This window comes from Lampetra planeri, chromosome 11, assembly GCF_965212315.1.
Source record: "Lampetra planeri chromosome 11, kcLamPlan1.2.h2, whole genome shotgun sequence".
Classification (NCBI taxonomy): Eukaryota; Metazoa; Chordata; class Hyperoartia; order Petromyzontiformes; family Petromyzontidae; genus Lampetra; species Lampetra planeri.
The window spans coordinates 15,109,390-15,126,933 of NC_136117.1; the positions used below are offsets into that span (position 1 = coordinate 15,109,390).

The 17,544-nt window shown below is 51.4% G+C and overlaps 1 protein-coding gene across 1 annotated transcript in view; it reads right to left on the reverse strand.

Annotated features, from left to right (window-relative positions):
- The window catches only part of EXOC4 (exocyst complex component 4), a 106,383-nt gene that overhangs the window by 56,035 nt on the left and 32,804 nt on the right, over nucleotides 1-17,544 (reverse strand). Inside the window, exon 10 of the mRNA XM_078598996.1 lies at nucleotides 8,275-8,371. Coding sequence (XP_078455122.1) covers nucleotides 8,275-8,371 — 97 coding nt within the window. The remainder of the gene's footprint in view (nucleotides 1-8,274; nucleotides 8,372-17,544) is intronic.

Genomic DNA, 17,544 nt, shown 5'->3' on the forward strand with positions numbered 1-17,544 from the left:
GAGCTTTTGCCCTCTCTAACACCCCCTACCTTGCCGTGCGGAAAAAGTGTTCCACTGGCTCCACTAATTAGGACACGGTGCGCGGGATTCTGCGAATTTAAAGTCTGTGCTGCTCCTGTGACCTCGTCTCTCGCACAAGTAGTTCCGTCTCTTTTTCTGTAGCAGCTGAGAATGGAAAAAATTAAATAAAAAGCTCACGGCCGCTTCTTTAGGAGTGAATACGGAGCTCAGTTTAATGAACCGATTTACAAAAGAATCCATTACAGCGCGCAAGTTATAAATGAGATGCGTTCCCATTTGTGAGCATTACGCCGCCCGCATATCGGGCATTTGTACCCTGCACATGAATATTAATTGATGTGATATTGTTACATTCTATAATATGTCAGGGCCGCCCGTCACTTTTTGTGTTCTTTTAGGTAACATTCCCAATGCATATGCATCTCCTGCTCATCACGGTTCAAAATTTAACCACCGTCAGACGCGACCGATCCAATGCTGTACTGCACTTGTGCGTGCCCACAACTATGTTTTCCGCCATTACCAGCCCGTGCTGACCAGCGTGGCTGCGGTATAGGATAAAATAACTCCGGCGACCCGCACGGCGTGGGGAGGCCCTCATGCAGCAGTGGATTGATAAAGAACTTCCTCGAGTCTCTTGGTCTCTGGCACAGGGAGAGCTGGGAGACTGTAGTCTTGTAAGGATGATCATTAACCGAACCCACGTTCACCGCGTCTCTCCCCCCCCCCCCCCAAGCTTTTATAATAATCTTGCTCAAATCAAGAAACGTGTTGCGCTCTTTACAGCCCTTTGACGGCACAGCTTGCCGACGGCCACTTGGTGATTTGTGTAGAATGCTCAGCAACGGTGTAAATACAACAAATAAACAAATCGGGGACACCCACGCAGCTCACCCTTGCAAGAGAGGCACTGCTGTGTTGTGCGTGTGACTGGGTTTGTATCGTCTCCTGGTTAAAGTAAGGGTACAGATGACACGAGGTAGCCTCATCCTGTCGGAAGCCAAAGACAAGTTGGCAATGTTCAAGGCCCTCGATGTGCAGTGGATTGACCAAAGAAGCTCTACACAGGTACATAATATTATTTATGATTATTACATAACAAATGGATGGGGGTGGGTTTGGATCGGACGTCGTGCGGTTGTTATTAATGCGTATCGGCGCTGGCATCTGGTATGAATTTCTTGACAGCCTCGCAGGACGAGCGCTTCCATCTCGGCCCCTGGCTCCCGCTCCACGTTTACTCTGGCGCGGGAGAGGAACCACGTAATTCATCGTGCCGCCACCGCCGCTCCCCCGCGCCACCGCGGTGCCAGCGGAAGCGGCCGTCTAAGTCTTCCCGTAAAGCGGGGGGAGCTCTGCGCGCCGCAAGACGCGAGCGTGGACGTTCGGTCGGTTCGTTCGCCCGAGCGCTCGACGTGGGAGGCAGGAGGAACGAAAAAAAAATAATATCAACCACGGGTTGGTCCGTTCACAGGGCTCCCACCGAATGCTAATGATCCTCTCTGATTTTCATCTCAACAAGTCACTGATATCGTGAAAGTGATGGCTACGTATCCTGCAGAGGTGGCCGGGAAATTATTTAAAGAGCGGCAGGGTGGTGGCGCAGTGGCAACACTTGTGCCTCGTAGCAAAAATTCCTGGGTTAGATTCCCAACTCAGACACTTTTCTTCACAGGGTTTGTATATTTCTCCCCCCTGCATGGGTTTTCTCCAGGTTCTCCGGTTTGCTCGTCTAGCTCGTATACACACACAAAACATCCCAATGCATCCCAATTCTCAAAAATTCCCTGCAAATCACTGGCTTAGGAGTATACACAGCAACGTCACACTCGACTGCAAACACTGGGCAGGACCCTCCTGAAAAATGAGTCTTGAGACTCAGTGAGGCTTTCCTGGGTGAACAAGCGTATATATAATCAAGTAACACGTGTATTCATATCGGTGGGAGAAGTGTACAGGCTTTGAAATAAAAATGTTCATGTCTCTAGAATGTCTCCAGTATTATTTTAGCAGGGTATCTACAAATGGATTACCCTTTATAACTAGAGTTGTCAATTTTCATTTTTCTGCACGACAGTTAATCGGATGTAAAGCAATTATAAAAAAAAAAGTCAATTATCGCTTTGCCTAAGATTTAGAAATCTCGAATAAAAGAAATAAGATAGTTCATCCCCGTGTGTGTGTGCGTCTTTGTGTCTATTTGAATGGACTACGCAATGACCACCGAGCCCTGCCGTTGGTGCCTGGCAACGGAAGCCACGTGACTGATCACCGCGGCATGAGCTCTGCGTGCACGTGCCTATCGGTTTGGCTCAATCGCCACTGAAACCGAACCGGATTCCATTCCAAGAGTCCTAATCTTCTGCGATCCTTCGATTACAAATGATCAAACAATCAATATAATCGATGACGACGTGCACGCGACTTCGCGACTGGGGGGAGAGAATCGACTGGCCGCTCCCCGAGAGAGCGGCTGAGATCACGGGTTTCTGATCGCGTTCAAACCCTCACCCCCTGACCCCTGGGGCCACCGCGCCACCTCAAGTGGCACATTTTTTATTAGCAGCCGCGAGTGAAGTCCGAGCCGACTGCGAGGAGACCGAACAAAGACTCGGAGAGCCGCGTATTCTCCGTGCCCAACACACGAATCCACATTGACACAAGCAGCTGTGGGCTCGCAGCAAGTGCTCAACGTACAGCCCTGGCCTACAAGTGCTACCGGATGCGTGCACAAAGGAAAAACAAAAGCGGCACCGGCGGGCACCAGGATTTGAGGATGCGGGAAGACTTTGCCTTTTAGTGGACATATGTCTCCCACTTTATACAAGCTGTTCCCTCTAATGTGCATCAAATAATTTTAGCAAAAAAAACCAGACAAAAATGGATACAAAAAACCTCGCAGACCGCTCTCTCTCCCTCCCGCGGCACAGACCCCTCAACCTCAGCGCAAAACAAGACCTAGATTTCACGGTAAATTGGCTGTTCCACGCGGCACGCATCCACACAGCCGCAGGCAGGAGGGGAAGTGCACGGAGGGCACGAGCAACAAAGTTACTGGGAGAGAAACCACGAGGCAGAGGGTGTGCGGGGGAAAGGGGGGGGGTAGGAGGAAGCAGTGGAGGCGGAGGGAACGGAGAGGGGAGGGGAGAAAGTCGGCCATCGCAGAAATAGAGTGTAGTGCGAACGCTGTCGAGCATACAGGCCCCGGGCGGAGATGAACGGATCGACTGGTTGAGTCTCGCACGGCGCGCCGCTCGCCCCGAGCGCCGGCACAACTCCCCCTCACCTGCGGCGGCGGGAGGCGCCGTTTGAAAGGGACGTGCCGCGGCTGACTGATGGACAGGGGTGCCAGGGCTTTTGAATAGCCGGCCCCCGGCAGGGATGATTGCCGCGTAATATTATTACAAACACCAATCTTGAAAGTACTGCAAGGGGAGGAAGCGTGTGCTTGCCGGCGATTGTCTGTTTAAACATGGATTTCTATCTCACATTTGAAATATCTTTGATTTGTTCTCACACATTTGTAAGCAGTTTATTTATAAATGTATATAATACAATTATTTCTTATTTTCTATTATTTCATTTTGTATGTTATTTATTCAACACATCTAACGTTTCCCAGTTCGCACTGCTCTTTTGATTAAATGTTATCAAGTCAGGTATGTAGTGTGGTAATGAGGCCCAATCTGTCCCCTTAATTCTTCGAGAAAATAAATAAACTGGAATAGGGAAGGGAACAGCTTTTCATCTTCACGTTTTTCGCATTCGTGGCGCCTTGGCTTGGGGCCTCGAAGAGTAAAGAGTTTCTCTTTTTCATCCTGCGCTCTCCGCCGGTGGGCGTTGAGGGGGATTACAGATACCACTGCTGCTCTGCGCCACCCAAGCAACGGGCCACGTCGCCCACGGAACGAGAGGATTGCTCGGGGCGAGACAGCAGAACAAAAACAACGCAAGCCGCGCACACCCGCGCATGCCCGCGGGATATCCAACGGGACCAACTCCGCTGCGCGAAAGCGTCGGCGTAATGAGCATCTGGTGGCATTTTCTCCTCGACAATGTGCTTGATTAAAGCCATTGTTTTTAATCTTCATCCAAAAGGGAGAGGGGATGGGGGGCTGTGGGGGAACTGGAAAAAAACTTTCACCTTACCTTCTTAATCTTCATTTATTCCTGGTTGGGTCTCACGCCTCTACCTTTCTCTGCTCATCAGCAAAACAATCACTCATTGATGAATGTCTTGGGTGAAAAAAAGCCATTTGCAATCTAAGTGAAAATTCTCATCCCAGGCCAAAGGCCGGCAGCTTTACTCATTAAGACTTTAACTCCTTCGTTCCCCGTGCTCCTCTCTCCGGGCACCATGCCATCACCATCATCGCCATCGTTGCCACGTGAACCACATCGCCCACCGTCGTCGTCGGTGCCCTGCGCTCCTCGCGACCTCTCCTCGAGGTAGTTGTACCACGGCCGCTGACGAACAAGACACGAGAAGGCGGAGAGACTCTCGGCCGAGTGGCCACCCACGCCGGGGCCAGGCCAGGGCACCCGGAGAGCAAGCGAGCAGCCGCCACTCAGGATCCAGCGACTCCCTTGGGCATAAAGATCCAACGCAAGAACCGCCCCTACTGCGCAGGCGTTTGCAGTTGTGCTCTATGGCTCCCCGACATGTGTTGGGTTTGTAGCGCCACGTGCTGTTCGACACCACGGTGTCCGACGGTTCACCCTATGTACTAGTAGCTTTTGCAGAAACTTAATAGTGTTACCTGAATGCACGTCAGTGATAGAAATTCCCAGCTTCTCCTAGTCCCTAATTCCCTGGACTCTGCAGTTAACCACCGTGTTAGAACGACACGTGGCAGGAGCGGTTACCTCCTCCTTAAGTGGGGCATATAGAGAGTCGCCTAACTGTGACTGCGGTGAAGTGCTATGCAGCACCACATTGTGCTGCATAGCATGGGTCTCTATGTCGAAATGCGTCTCTGGGTCTCTGTGAGTGCATGGGTCTCTATGGGAGTCTGTTGCTCTTTATGCGAGTCTTTGGGCCTCTATGCGAGTCTCCTTTTAAGTGGTGCGATCCATCACTCACATCACCCGTCATTGCCCAATCCCGCACGCTTCTGCACCAGGCACAAATGGAATCTGTCTGGTGACCCCAGGTGCCATCGAATTGATTCTCTGAACTCAACACAGACGGCTACAAATGCACCCATTGTTTTTTTTTTAATGACAAACAAACGACTCTTGTGCCGATGATGCCGGGTGAGCAATATTTCCACGATTTATCATTGAAAACAGTTTAAACCTAAACAACCGAAAGCTATGACCTTGCAGAATATCCACCTAACAGGCTGCGTTAATGCAAAAAATAATTTGAAACCGCTGTCAGGAGGTCCATCAAAGCCATTGAGCGACATTGCTGCTGCAGTAACGAGTAATAAAGCTGTGGGGCAGTGACGTCAGAGTGACATCACTCGAGTGCCATAGCGTCGTGGCCGGCCCACCCACACCTCACCTTGACTCTTCTCACGAGTAACGCTTTGAACTGGTGTCACACAGATGTAACATACAGCCCAGGTATAAATATATATAGAGACAAATATACACATACATATATAGTAAATACTTATACTAAAATGAATACCATTATGAATAAGTGCGGCCCTTTCTACAGTCCGCTGCTGGATGAGGGGACGCCACCGAGCGACCGGCCGCCATGCAGCCCCTGCCAGGTTCCACCGCCGCCTTGGTTCCCAGCGGCTGCGGCGAGCGAGGGGTTAAACCTGTTGCACCGCAGTCTCGTCATCCCATGGTCACCCGCACGGAGAAGGGCTTTAATGAGGATGTAATGAAATCTTCCCCCAATCCTAAGCTCATTAAAACGCAAATTAATGTCGGCTCCATCACTCGGCAGGGGTGGGGGCCGTGGAACTGCGAGGGGGGGAGGGGGGCTCGGTGACGCGGCTAGAGATACGTACGAGCTGCGGCCTTGCATGAAACTCAACTTAAAAACACAAAGGTCTCTGATTTGTATTGATCACTGATGTGTACTAAAGATGCACACCCATGCTGGTAGATTTAACTACACACAAAAGCATGCAGCAATGTGTGTATAAAAGCTCTAGGCTTACCCAGACCACGAACTCAACTCAGCTGAATCAGTGGTATGCTGCGAGTGGTATGTTGCAGTGGTTCCCGGTGCGAACCCAGTGCCCGCCCTGGTTATTACTGCGGTGTAACTGCTGTGTGAATATGCGCTGTCTGCTTCACACAGCAGCAGGCCATTGTCTGTCGGTGTCAGGGTCCACATTTTTCCAATTTGAAAATTACCCACAAATTACTCGATTGGGATTAAATCAGACCCCTACTGGCAAACTAAATTCTCACCTAGGTAGACAAAACAAACGTTTAACTACAAGGTGAGAGAGGTAAGTTTTGTTGGTTATGTCTGGCTTTAATCCCAGCCTCAGAGATATGAACCTAGTCTGCCTGGAATCCCATGTGCTCTCATCACAAACACAGCTCAGTATAAGTATTCGTGATAATTAATGAAAATAATGAAAAAATATTATTCACATTCCTTTATCAAGCCACTCTTGGATAAAGGCCTCACCGACTGTTTCGGTCATGGGGCTTGTTTGACCATACTTCACCACGCTGGTCAGTGCGTGCTTATAATGGATTGGACCCCGAGACTGGTGCAGATAAAACAAGCCACTGATGTTGGCCTTGACAAGAAACTAAACCCAGCCAACCACTATGCCACCGCTCCACCCCACATTCAATTTCTTATTCTTAGGTTTTTCCGGTAAAGTCACGTAGGTAAAACATTAAAATTAATGAAAGTAAAATAAAATAAAAATCACGACGTTTCGGAGGCAACACAAGTCTCCGTCATCAGGTGGGACCGTCACAGCCAGATTTGCTGCAATTTTAATGTTTTACCTACGTGACTTTACCGGAAAAACCTAAGAATATGAATCCTTGCAGTCACGAAAGCTTCAAATCTAGAATTATTCAATTTCTTGTATGTTTCACTTTTTTAAGCGAATTTCACCTTTTCTGCTTATCCTCTAACAATGTCACTTGAAATTGTTGAATATAGTCGAGATTTAGTAGGACTTAAAATTTTTAAAACTTTCTGTGACTTGACGTAACACAACGGGTCTGCATCCCATCTCCTAGTAGCTAAATAAAGGACGCTGCTACTACGACCACTACCGCTGTCACTATCAATACCGCCGGCGGTATTCAGAAGGGCCAGAGACGACATCACCCGGATTGGGGAAGAGTCGTCTTGGCGAGGTCTTTCCTCACCCACAATTGTTGAGGTATTCACAGACTGAATCCCCACCACCAAAATGAAAGATTTAGAGCATTGCTACCGTGGAATACTAGAAACGTTTACACGCGGGAGGAGACCAAGGCACTTTTAATAACATTCATGGGCTGCTCCGCACTCAGTGCCTCCGCGCACGTTGTGTGGATTTTCAAAACACGCGTGCAGGTGTAATTACGTGCTTTCGTCTGCTCGCATAATGCAGGATTAAGTGCGTCTGTGTGTGGGGGGGTGGTGGCACCCCGAGTTCGATCCTCGTCCACGGTTAACACCAGTGACAATTACCTGAACCGGTCCTGGGCCTCCCCTAGGTCGACTCAGCCTCAAATCAGTACTTTGTGCAATATGTAAACATCACTACTCAGAAGAAAAAGGTGGCTGGGCATGGTCCTGGCCACCTGCCCCATCGTGTGCCGTGCCAGTCTTCATAGGTGCCCACTAATAGCACTTGCTCCTACAGTTTGTTATGGTTATATGGGGGATCTTTGTCTTGTGTGTATGTGGGGAGCGATGGGGCAATCACTCGTGCACAGCACGATGAACGCAGTGACCTCATCATTCCAATTGCGGGCCAAGGATAACATCTGTGGCAAGCGGTACGTGAACCTCTCGTGGTACCTGATGTGCTGTGTCAACAAATGCCACCACTGGGGAGATGAATGCGGCCAAGCATGGCGTTGGTTCCAAAACCACCTTCACTCACTGAAACCACTTTGTCGCAACAGCCTGTGAAGAAGTACACAGGGGATCTTTGTCATGTGTGATGCTATGGCTATGGTGTGTGCACACGTGTGCACGTGTTTCCACATCCGTTTCACCATCTGCCTCCCCAGTGGCTACCATGCAGTCAGTGCGAGGTCTAAGTGCGCACGTCGGTATGTGTGCGCGCCAGTGAGAGAGGGAGGGATCCTATCTCTCACCTCATGAGGGGGTGGAAGATGACGGTGATGTTCCGTGCGCCTGGCTTGCACACAAACTGCACCCCTCCGCCTTCGATCAGGTTGTCATCCGCTCCACCTGAAGCGGGGAGGGCGTGTGGGAGGGAGCAGAGGAGGAGAGAAGAGGGTGATGTTTAGTGGAGGTGAGCACAGAGGCGGGCGGAGATGTGCGGGGGCAGCTCAGCACACTCTCCGCACCTTCACTCTGGGAATACAAGCTGTAATCTTTTGTTATCGGCTGCAGCAGTAGCTGTCTCTCACACGTCTCCAGTGGCTAAGAGGCCCTCACCATGGTGGTTGTTTAAGTGAGGGGGAAGGGGGGGGGGGAACGCGGGTCATGACGGGGGCCGAGCATCTCCCACCGGCGCTCGGCGCCGCGGAAACGATCGCAGCGCCGGCGTCTAGATGCCGAGGGTCCGGGCGCGAGCCGGTGCCAAACAAAACACACGGCCTCACCTATCGCACATGCCGGGGCCCCCCCTTTTGCTGCAAACCCGTGGAAATTGGATGTGTCAGAGGGGGCACACGTGGAAATGGGCGATAAGGCTCGACGCCCTGCCCCCGGTGCTCCGGCCGAGGACTCATCAGCGCTGATAATTACAGCGGCCCAAAAAAAAACTGTGCGCGGTGAAAAAAAAAGGGCAAAAAAAATACAGAGGCAATATCTCGTGGTGTACGCGGGCGGGCGGGCGAGTGGCGGCGCGGCCTCGTGGCACGTGGCGGTAAAGCCCCCGTGGGTGGAGCTGGGGAAATGAAATGTGTAAATTCTGATTTAATGAGGCCGGGGTGGAACGGGCCCGTACGCGATTGCGCGACATGAAATGTGTTTATTACAATGGCAATAATTCGCTTTGTTGCCGGTTCCAGCGGGGACACGGGGAACGACGGAGATACACGGCGAGGTCATTTAGAATTTCCGTAGCCGATTGTTTCGTCCAGTCTTGTCGCGTTTGTTTATTATATATTCCCCCCCCCCATATCCCCCCCCTCCTCCACCGCGCAAGACAATAACCTTCAAACAAGGTGGATGAGTGGGAGGTAGGGGGGTGGAGGCGAAGGAGGTGGGGGGGAAGGGCTTCGAAGCTTGATAAAAAAAATCTTCCATGAATATTCACAACTTCACGCGCACTTACAAAACACGTGTCGCGACCCGACTGACAGGCAAACCCCTGGGAGTTGAGCTTCACTGGAATTTATTTCTTCTTTCAATTTTACGTAGAAAACATTAAAAAAAACACTCCTAAAAAAAAGGGTCTCGTGTATTCACCCTCCGCTTTTTCACCTTGAAATCGTCACGCGCCAGCGGACGGCGGTGGCGCGAGCGGGACCGCGACTCGACGGGGCGTTGGGCGCCAGCGAGGGGCAATTACCGAAACCCGATGGGCCTCGGCGAGCGTGCGATGCGCGCGACGCACGCGTCTCGGCCGCCCCCAACGGACGTCGCGCGAGCTCCGGCAGGGTCGACAGAGTCTCGCTCGCTCCGGCGCTAAAACCCGTTCCGCTAAATTTGTCCGACCTTGGTGCGACGCGCGCGGAGGTTCGGGGGACGAGCGGCCCGCTCTCTCCCACGGGATCGTAGGGGGACGCGGCAGCGCACGTCCCTGCGACACGCAAGGGGTTAACGCTATAACGCCGCGTTTTTTATTTTATTTCTTTCGCTCTCACGAGCCAAGGTTGTGGTCGCCCCGACTCGCGGGATGAAAAATCAGCCGTTTATTGTGCCGAACACGAACGACGAAAATAAACAAAAACAGGAATTAAGAATCGGAGTGACACTCTTAAATGACAGTCCCCGAGCGGCTTGGCACGAAGCGATACCGTCTCTGCGATGGCGAGGACAGACAGGGGCTAAACAAATGCTGGCGCCGAACACGGTTATAATGGAAAGTGAAGAAATGTTCTGCTGTCAAGATCGAAGCCGCAACGGTATAGCCGATGACAAAGGCGAGAGGCGGAGCGCGCTGCGAGCAGATAATTTTAATACGCCGTGATTTCCTGCAATGGGCGTTTTGCAGTCTCCTCTCCTTTCTTGCCGCGCCTCCACCGGCTTCCCTTGAAATATTACTAATATGCTTCAATATTTAACGCGAGGCCCACGCGTGCGAGGGCGAGCGAGCACACGCACCCCTCCCCCTCCCGCGTGTGCGTGCGTGCGCAAGTGAACGCACGCTACGCACGCGCACGAGTGCTGCCAACCCCTTTTGATGGTTTTGCTAATTTCTGAATCGCTTGATGAGCGCAAGCAGATATTATTTATAATCGCGTAAAAAAACTCTCCACCCGCCGCGCCACCCACCCACGGCACTTCGATGAATTGTCACGTTTAGATTCAAACGAAATAATCAGACATTTAAAGAAGCTGCCGTCACGCCAAAAACCATCTCTCGCGCACATCGCATCTGCGAGGTAAAAGGCGAGTGTTGAGGTCACGTTTGAATTTTGAGAGAGAAAGAAACGTCTTTGTCCTTCAGTAGCTTCGGAACCAGTGAGTTCCAAAGCGAGGGGTCCAGCGAGTGCAAAAGCTCATGGCCTTTATGCGGTGCTTGCCTTGGCTGGCACGACCAAGAGGTTAGAGTTCAATTCAAAGAGTAATCGATTACTTTTGAAATCTCTTCTTTTACCAGTTCTTGTTAGTCATAGCCCCCAACTCATTTGTACAATATCATTCCCCTTATCACCCTAATTGCATAAATAACAAATTATTAATGCTCACAGAAATATATCAGAGCATTATCTTGAGGAGAATACATTTTAATTGTCTATCTCGTCATCCTCATGATTGAGGATGAGCATGATGGATGCGTTACAACTTTCGCTATCTCTCAGCGTCTCCCACGGAGAGCCTCGTCCCACCGCATAACAGCATCCCACCAACAGCCTCACACTGTCCTACCGGCTTTCTCACAGTCCCAACTGTCTCACACTGTCCCAACTGTCTCACACTGTCCCAACTGTCCCAACTGTCTCACACTGTCCCAACTGTCCCAACTGTCTCACAATGTCCCACCAATCGATGCATTTCCTTCCTTGTCCGCCCTTCCCCTCCTTCCACTGTCCCTGGGGCTATCATCTTCATCCCTCTCAGGACGTGCCCCACATACGTCACCTTCCTTCTCATCACACTTCTTGGAAACTCTCGCTTGTAGGAGAAATTCTCTCTGAGCACATCTTCACTGCCGACTGTAATTGTCCCAGGGACAGACCGACCCCAGAGTTCGCTGTTCATCATCAGAGGCCGATTAATGCATGCCTGCAGCTGGCTGCAAGCCTGCGGATACCATTGTAGGAGAGCAGGAAGGTGGCAGCACACTTCATTTCTTGGGGCCGCAGGGCTGGCCCATAACACTATCCCTGTCTCAGAGCCACACGTGCCCTTAATCCAGACCTGACAGCGTGGATTTAAAGCAGGATGCCGAACATCTGATAAATCAAGCCGGCAAATCAAAAAGCAGAAACCTCCGGTAAGTGGGACATGCAGCCATAGTCTCCTTCCCGTTCCCCCGCTGCTGCCCCATCGCTCGCCGAGCTCATTGGCTCTTCCTTAATTTCCCTACTCCACGGCCGGGCGCTACAACGGATTGTGCCTCGCCCATGCGTTGACCCTTGCGTTGACCCTTGCGTTGACCCTTGCGTTGACCCTTGCGTTGACCCTTGCGTTGACCCTTGCGTTGCTGTACTTCGCCGGCACCGTTTACATTTGAGTCGCTGAAAAACCTAAATAAAAAATATTTCCCGTCAAAGTTGGACACGGAGAAAAACCATGCATTGCGTTCAAAAGACACGCGCTTCAGTACCGCACAGGCGCATCAGCTACAATGCACCCCAACGTTTTGCAAACACATAGCGGAAAATATCAAGTTTCTAACAATCCGCCGGTGCGTGCACACGCGGCATCACGGGCATAAATCAACGTTAATTCACTCCCGCGCAGATGTGGCGCAGTCGCCCCAGCATTAGCCACGTGTCACGGTGACTTCGGCTCTGATAAAGGGATCGTTAAAATTAAATAAGTGTCGGCCGCGGCGGTGACGACAGATCAGCCTCTTTACAGACTTGTCACTCTCTCTCCACCAGCCTCTGCCCCGTGGCACCAGAGCTGCACCGCCGGCCACCGTCGCCGCGATAAGCCCGGAGAAACCGAAAACCTCTCTTCGGCAGAATCGAGCCGGGTCTTCATTCTCCTGGGATGCGGCGGAGGAGCGACTGCCACGCTTACCACCCCCTGGCCCCCTCCCCCAATTCACACAGCACCACCCCCACCCCAACTCCCCACTAGAAAATCCTATTTATTACACAATTAGTTGTCATATCATGGGACAAAAAAGGATATTGCCATTTTAAACTGTCGCAGATGACAGTGCACCACCCTGTGTCAGAGAGTGGAAACTGGAAAACGATGTTCCGGGAATATATCTCAAGTCACTTAACCATGCCAGGGGCACATGTTTGATGCCATATGTCCTGCAAAGAAGGTTCACTACGTGCCAACTGAACTAATTAACGTAATGATCAAAGCCAGTATAAGCCAAAAAAAACATACGATGCGTTTGTTTGGTGAATGCAGTCAGATCCTGGCCTCAGACCACAAACTCATTACCCTGTGCATGGCTAAAAAATAATTGTGCACAGACCTCAAATCTGCCAAAGTACATGAAAAACTAAACATATTGTTTTTTGCGCAATTATTGGTGACAGGGCAGAGACCATCAACTCGCGACACTTGAAAATGCGGTTTATTTACCAACGAAAAGTGAACGTGATTCACGGCTCAAATGAGCATTGAAGTGACGCTCGGTCTCCAGTTTACAGCCCAGAGCCGGTGATGGAAATTCTACTATCATATGGTGGGGTCGAGTATTGTCAGAAGACAACCGCCCTTGACTTCCACGAAAATTGGGACTCGTGTTATCGATCCCAGAGAGGAGGGATGATGGGCTGAGAGTCAACCCCCCCCCACGCCAACCAGGTGTTGAACTCGCATCCTTCTGATGGTGAACCGCTCGGTCTACCGCTAAGCCGCCAGGCCGGGCGAAATGCGGATTTAAATCCAGGGTCTCATCACGTGCCGGCTCAGCGCCTCTGCACACAGCAACCGTCCCCCCCGGCCCCCGCGAGCCACTCGGCCACCTCCGCATGGGGGCTAATTTTAATTTGCGGAGAGAGTCGCAGATCGGTCCAGCGGAGAGAGGAGACACATTCAGAAGCCATCAGTCAGGTGCACACCGCAGCGCGGTGCTGCGTGCCAAGGTCAATACTAATGGCGGATCTGCCAGGAGCCAGGAGGAGGTAGAGGGGGTGGGGGGGGCGGCACTGATGGTTGAATGACACCGTAATGGAGGAAATCCATTCCGTAGCCGAGACGGGACGCGCGCTGGCAATTAAAAAAACACAAAGCTGCCGCGGAAAAGATGGACGCCGGCGCTTGTCTCACGCCGTCTTCAAGCGTGTGCGACTTCCGCTCAACGGGAAACGGAAAACCCTCCAAATCTCTGATAATAAAACGTAAAATTAGTCACAACCCTTTGGCTATCCGTTGCTGGACGAAGGCCACTCCTTGGCATGTCGGTGATGGGGTTTGTTTGTCCATAGCTTCACCATGGTGGTCAGCGTGGGTTTGTAGAGGTGGGAGTTCAGGATCAAGTTCAGATATCACCTGCCGCAGATGTTAGCCTTGGCCAGGAATCAAACTCAGGTTGCTAGTTGTAATGTGCAGTGTGCGCAAACCACTGGCACCACTCCACCCCACATAACATTCATTGAATATTTTAAATGTTTAAAATGCATTTCACCTTCATTACTTGGCCTTATTACAATTCTAATTAAATTGAATCTCTAATCGTTGCTCTTCATTGGCCTTACAAAATCATAATCCTCATTACAGTTTTTTTAAATTTAGCCAAGAATTGTTCAACCTTCTTTAAGGGTATCCAACATTCTCCATCTTTCTCTTTGCATCTTCGTGTGATTCATCTGCACGTGCACATGCGCTTCCCTCTCTGTGTATCTCTCCGTTCCTGTCTCCTTGTCGCTCCCTCTCTGTCAATCTTCTCTCACTCACTGCGCCTAGGGCCCTCTATTCCCCAAATCGGCACCGGACCCCTTGGCCATGGCGAAAGATCCGCCCGCACCCACGCGAACGCGGGACGCAGGCGATCCTTGGGCGTACGTGCGCATGTCCGCTCTCGCATCAGCGAACACCCGCAGAGAGAGGGACCAACCGTCTTGGACGCCTACTCACACGCTCCGTCGAGAGTGGGATGAGGACAGGGGTCGGGTACAAAGCCAGGGCCCGACGAAGTCCAGTTCTCGACACCGACGGATAATGGAACGGGAGGGGGGGGGGGTGTGTAAGGGGGGGGGGGGGGGCTTTCTCACTCGCTGTGACGCTGACAAAACTCCCCGCGAGTGAGTTGGAAGATTCTCTCTCCCGTGGGTGCGGTGACCTCCAAAGACCCCGCGCCTTCGCAACGCCTCGCTCTGTCACGCGCCCGCTGGCAATTTATTTGACGTCGAGATAATATTTCCCGAGAACACAGAGCCGTCCCGCCTGACAGTGGCGCGCCCCCCCACGTCTGCCTGTCAGCACTCCGTTAGTGCCCCTGTTAACGCCAGCGGCCGTGCCCCTCTCTGTGGGCCACGTCGCCGTGGGGTTTAATATGATTACATTGACTTACTTTTTCATTACCTGAAGATGCTTGCCACAGTTTCAAGTGATACGTCAAACCGACTTGCTACAATTTGGTTGCGAGAATTGTTCAACTCACCGGTGAGCAAAAACAATAATACTGTAATTGGCACTTGAACCGCTTGTACACGTGGCAATTTTATTTGTTGGGTTATGAAAACTTACGACTTTAAATCCTCGTTGAGGTTTGATTCAGCATATCATTCCTTCGGGATCGATAAAATTACTACAGATTTGTGTGGGGAAGTCAACAGCGCCTTTTCTGTGGGTAGACTCACCCCCGCCATAGGAATATAGACTTTCCAACACTGCTCAGAGCTGTAAAGAGCAGATGAGCATCACTTAAATTCTCATTAACAAAAAATCGCTTTGCGTTATGATTAATCTGGTTTTTCAAGTGTTTTCACACCATTCTTATAGTGCAAGGATATCACGAAGGTGTTATATGTTTCACAGACACGTAAAGTTTGCTTGTGTGTTTAAAGTAATTAAGCAATTTGCGGGTAAGAAATATAAAATGTGACAAATTTTGGACCGCGATCCCAGCATAATACCACTCCTTATTGAATAACGCCATGGGCAGCCTAACCGCGAACCTCTGCGACAAACGACATATCACCAGCCCAGCAGTGGAGGCCTCATTGGCCATGTCACCAGCCTAGCAGTGAAGGCCTCAGGAAGCCAGCGCCCGAGCAGCGAAGGCCCCATCCTCAGCGGGACATCGTCAGGTCAGTCACACGACGGAGGGGGCGGCGCAAACAAAACACATTATAATTGAACGCACGTCGACGGCTTAGCAGGCCGAGCCACCGCCTAATGTGGCTGGGGTTATGCGGCGGCATGCGTGGATTACCAAGGCTTTGATGGGATTGGGGGGGGGGCGGAGCAGAGAATGGGGTGGTGGGTGAGCGAGGAGCCAGGCGACACGTGGAACGGACACGCAAACGTGATCCCAGAAAATGAGCACCTGGCTAAAGAGTGCAAAACGGGCACCTCGAGGCGCGCGACGAAATCAAAATAATCATCGCGAGTCACGCGCGAGGTGGCACGAGAAGGACATGTAAAATGCGTCAACAGGTTTTGAAAAAAAAACTAATCAAAGCATGGAATTTGCAATTGGCAGAGACCTTGGCTGAGTACTCGTTTGAATGAGCAGAGCAACCCTCACTGATGAGTTTTTTGTACACGAAAGGATGACAAGTAGGTAAAGTGCGCTCGCTCTCTCTCCCTCCGATAGCTTGCAAAGTCGAAATCCTGAAACGTAATCTGCAGCTGGCGGCCGCGAGGCTGAAAAGGAAGCAACAATGGGAAGTAAAACTTGAGAACGAATGAAGAGCAGGCCTGCAGATTAACTTTTCAACATATTTATTGTAAATGAGCTAAACTTGTCCTCCTGTAAACCAGCGGTACGTGCAGCGCAACAACAATCGCAACCGCACGGATGTAAGTTTCACAGTAAATTGGTGACATTTGATAACCTCGGCCTGTGGGAGGCGAGCGTTTCTCAGAATTACTTGAAATATTTAGTGGCCGGGCTAAGGCCTCTTTTTTTCAATTTTCTTTCATGAAACTAGTAGTGCTCGGGTGGCGTTGATTCCTGCGCTCGCTCGCTCCGCGCTCGACACTTTCATCCACTGGTGGGGGTCTGGCAGCGTCGCGGGGCGCGCAATCGACGCGCCCCCCCACTCCCCCCCGGCAGCCCCGTGCGCGGCCGTAACGAACTTGGAATTGGCTTCGCGCGAGCGAGATTCTCTAAGAAGCGGGAGGTGGGGGACGGCCCCGCCACTCTGCACCGTTAGACAGAGCCGTTGGTCTCTCTCTGCCGGCGTCGTTAATTTATGCGGCACCACACAGGGTTGGCGCCACGGGTGCAAGGCCGGCAGCGCCGCCCCTTGCTCGCGTGCTCGCCGCGTCTCGCCGCGAGATGATAGGGAGGCAGATGGAAATGGGGCTCGTTAAAATTGTTGGCGTCTGTTTGGGATGAATTTTCTCTGCCGAACCGCTTAAATGCAATTTACCGTCCGTTGGTCTGTGGGAATTACTTTGGCAGAGATCTGTTTTGCTTTACTCGAGCGGAACAGAGACTGCAGCTCCACTGCGCTGTTTGAACCCCCAGCGCCAACCTCTCGCAAACTCTCGGAATGATTTTGTGCGCCCGCGTTTCATCAAAGCGACAGCATTTTAAGCCACAATCCTTTTTCTTTCAAGGCATCCTAAACTAATTTCTCCCTCGTAGTTATACGAGAATTGTGTCAGCCGCTAAAAGGTCTTCATGACATTTTTAGGTTCCGTACGCTCGGCCACACAATCAGTCTTTCCGGGACGAAATCAAAGACCCACGCTCCCATCTTCATCGCGGGAAATCTGACGGCCTGCGTTTGAAGTGGCCGGCGAGGCCCTGCCGTTTAAGACGTGGCTTCCGTCTGGAACCAGCGCCGCCCTTCATGCTGCCGACACGGGGACGCGTCGACAATTAGGCCGATTTTCCAGATCGCTCGGCTCGCGCTGCCCAACTAGTCGGCGCGTTGTTCTGAATGACTTACGCGAGCTCCCTTTAACATCAGTTG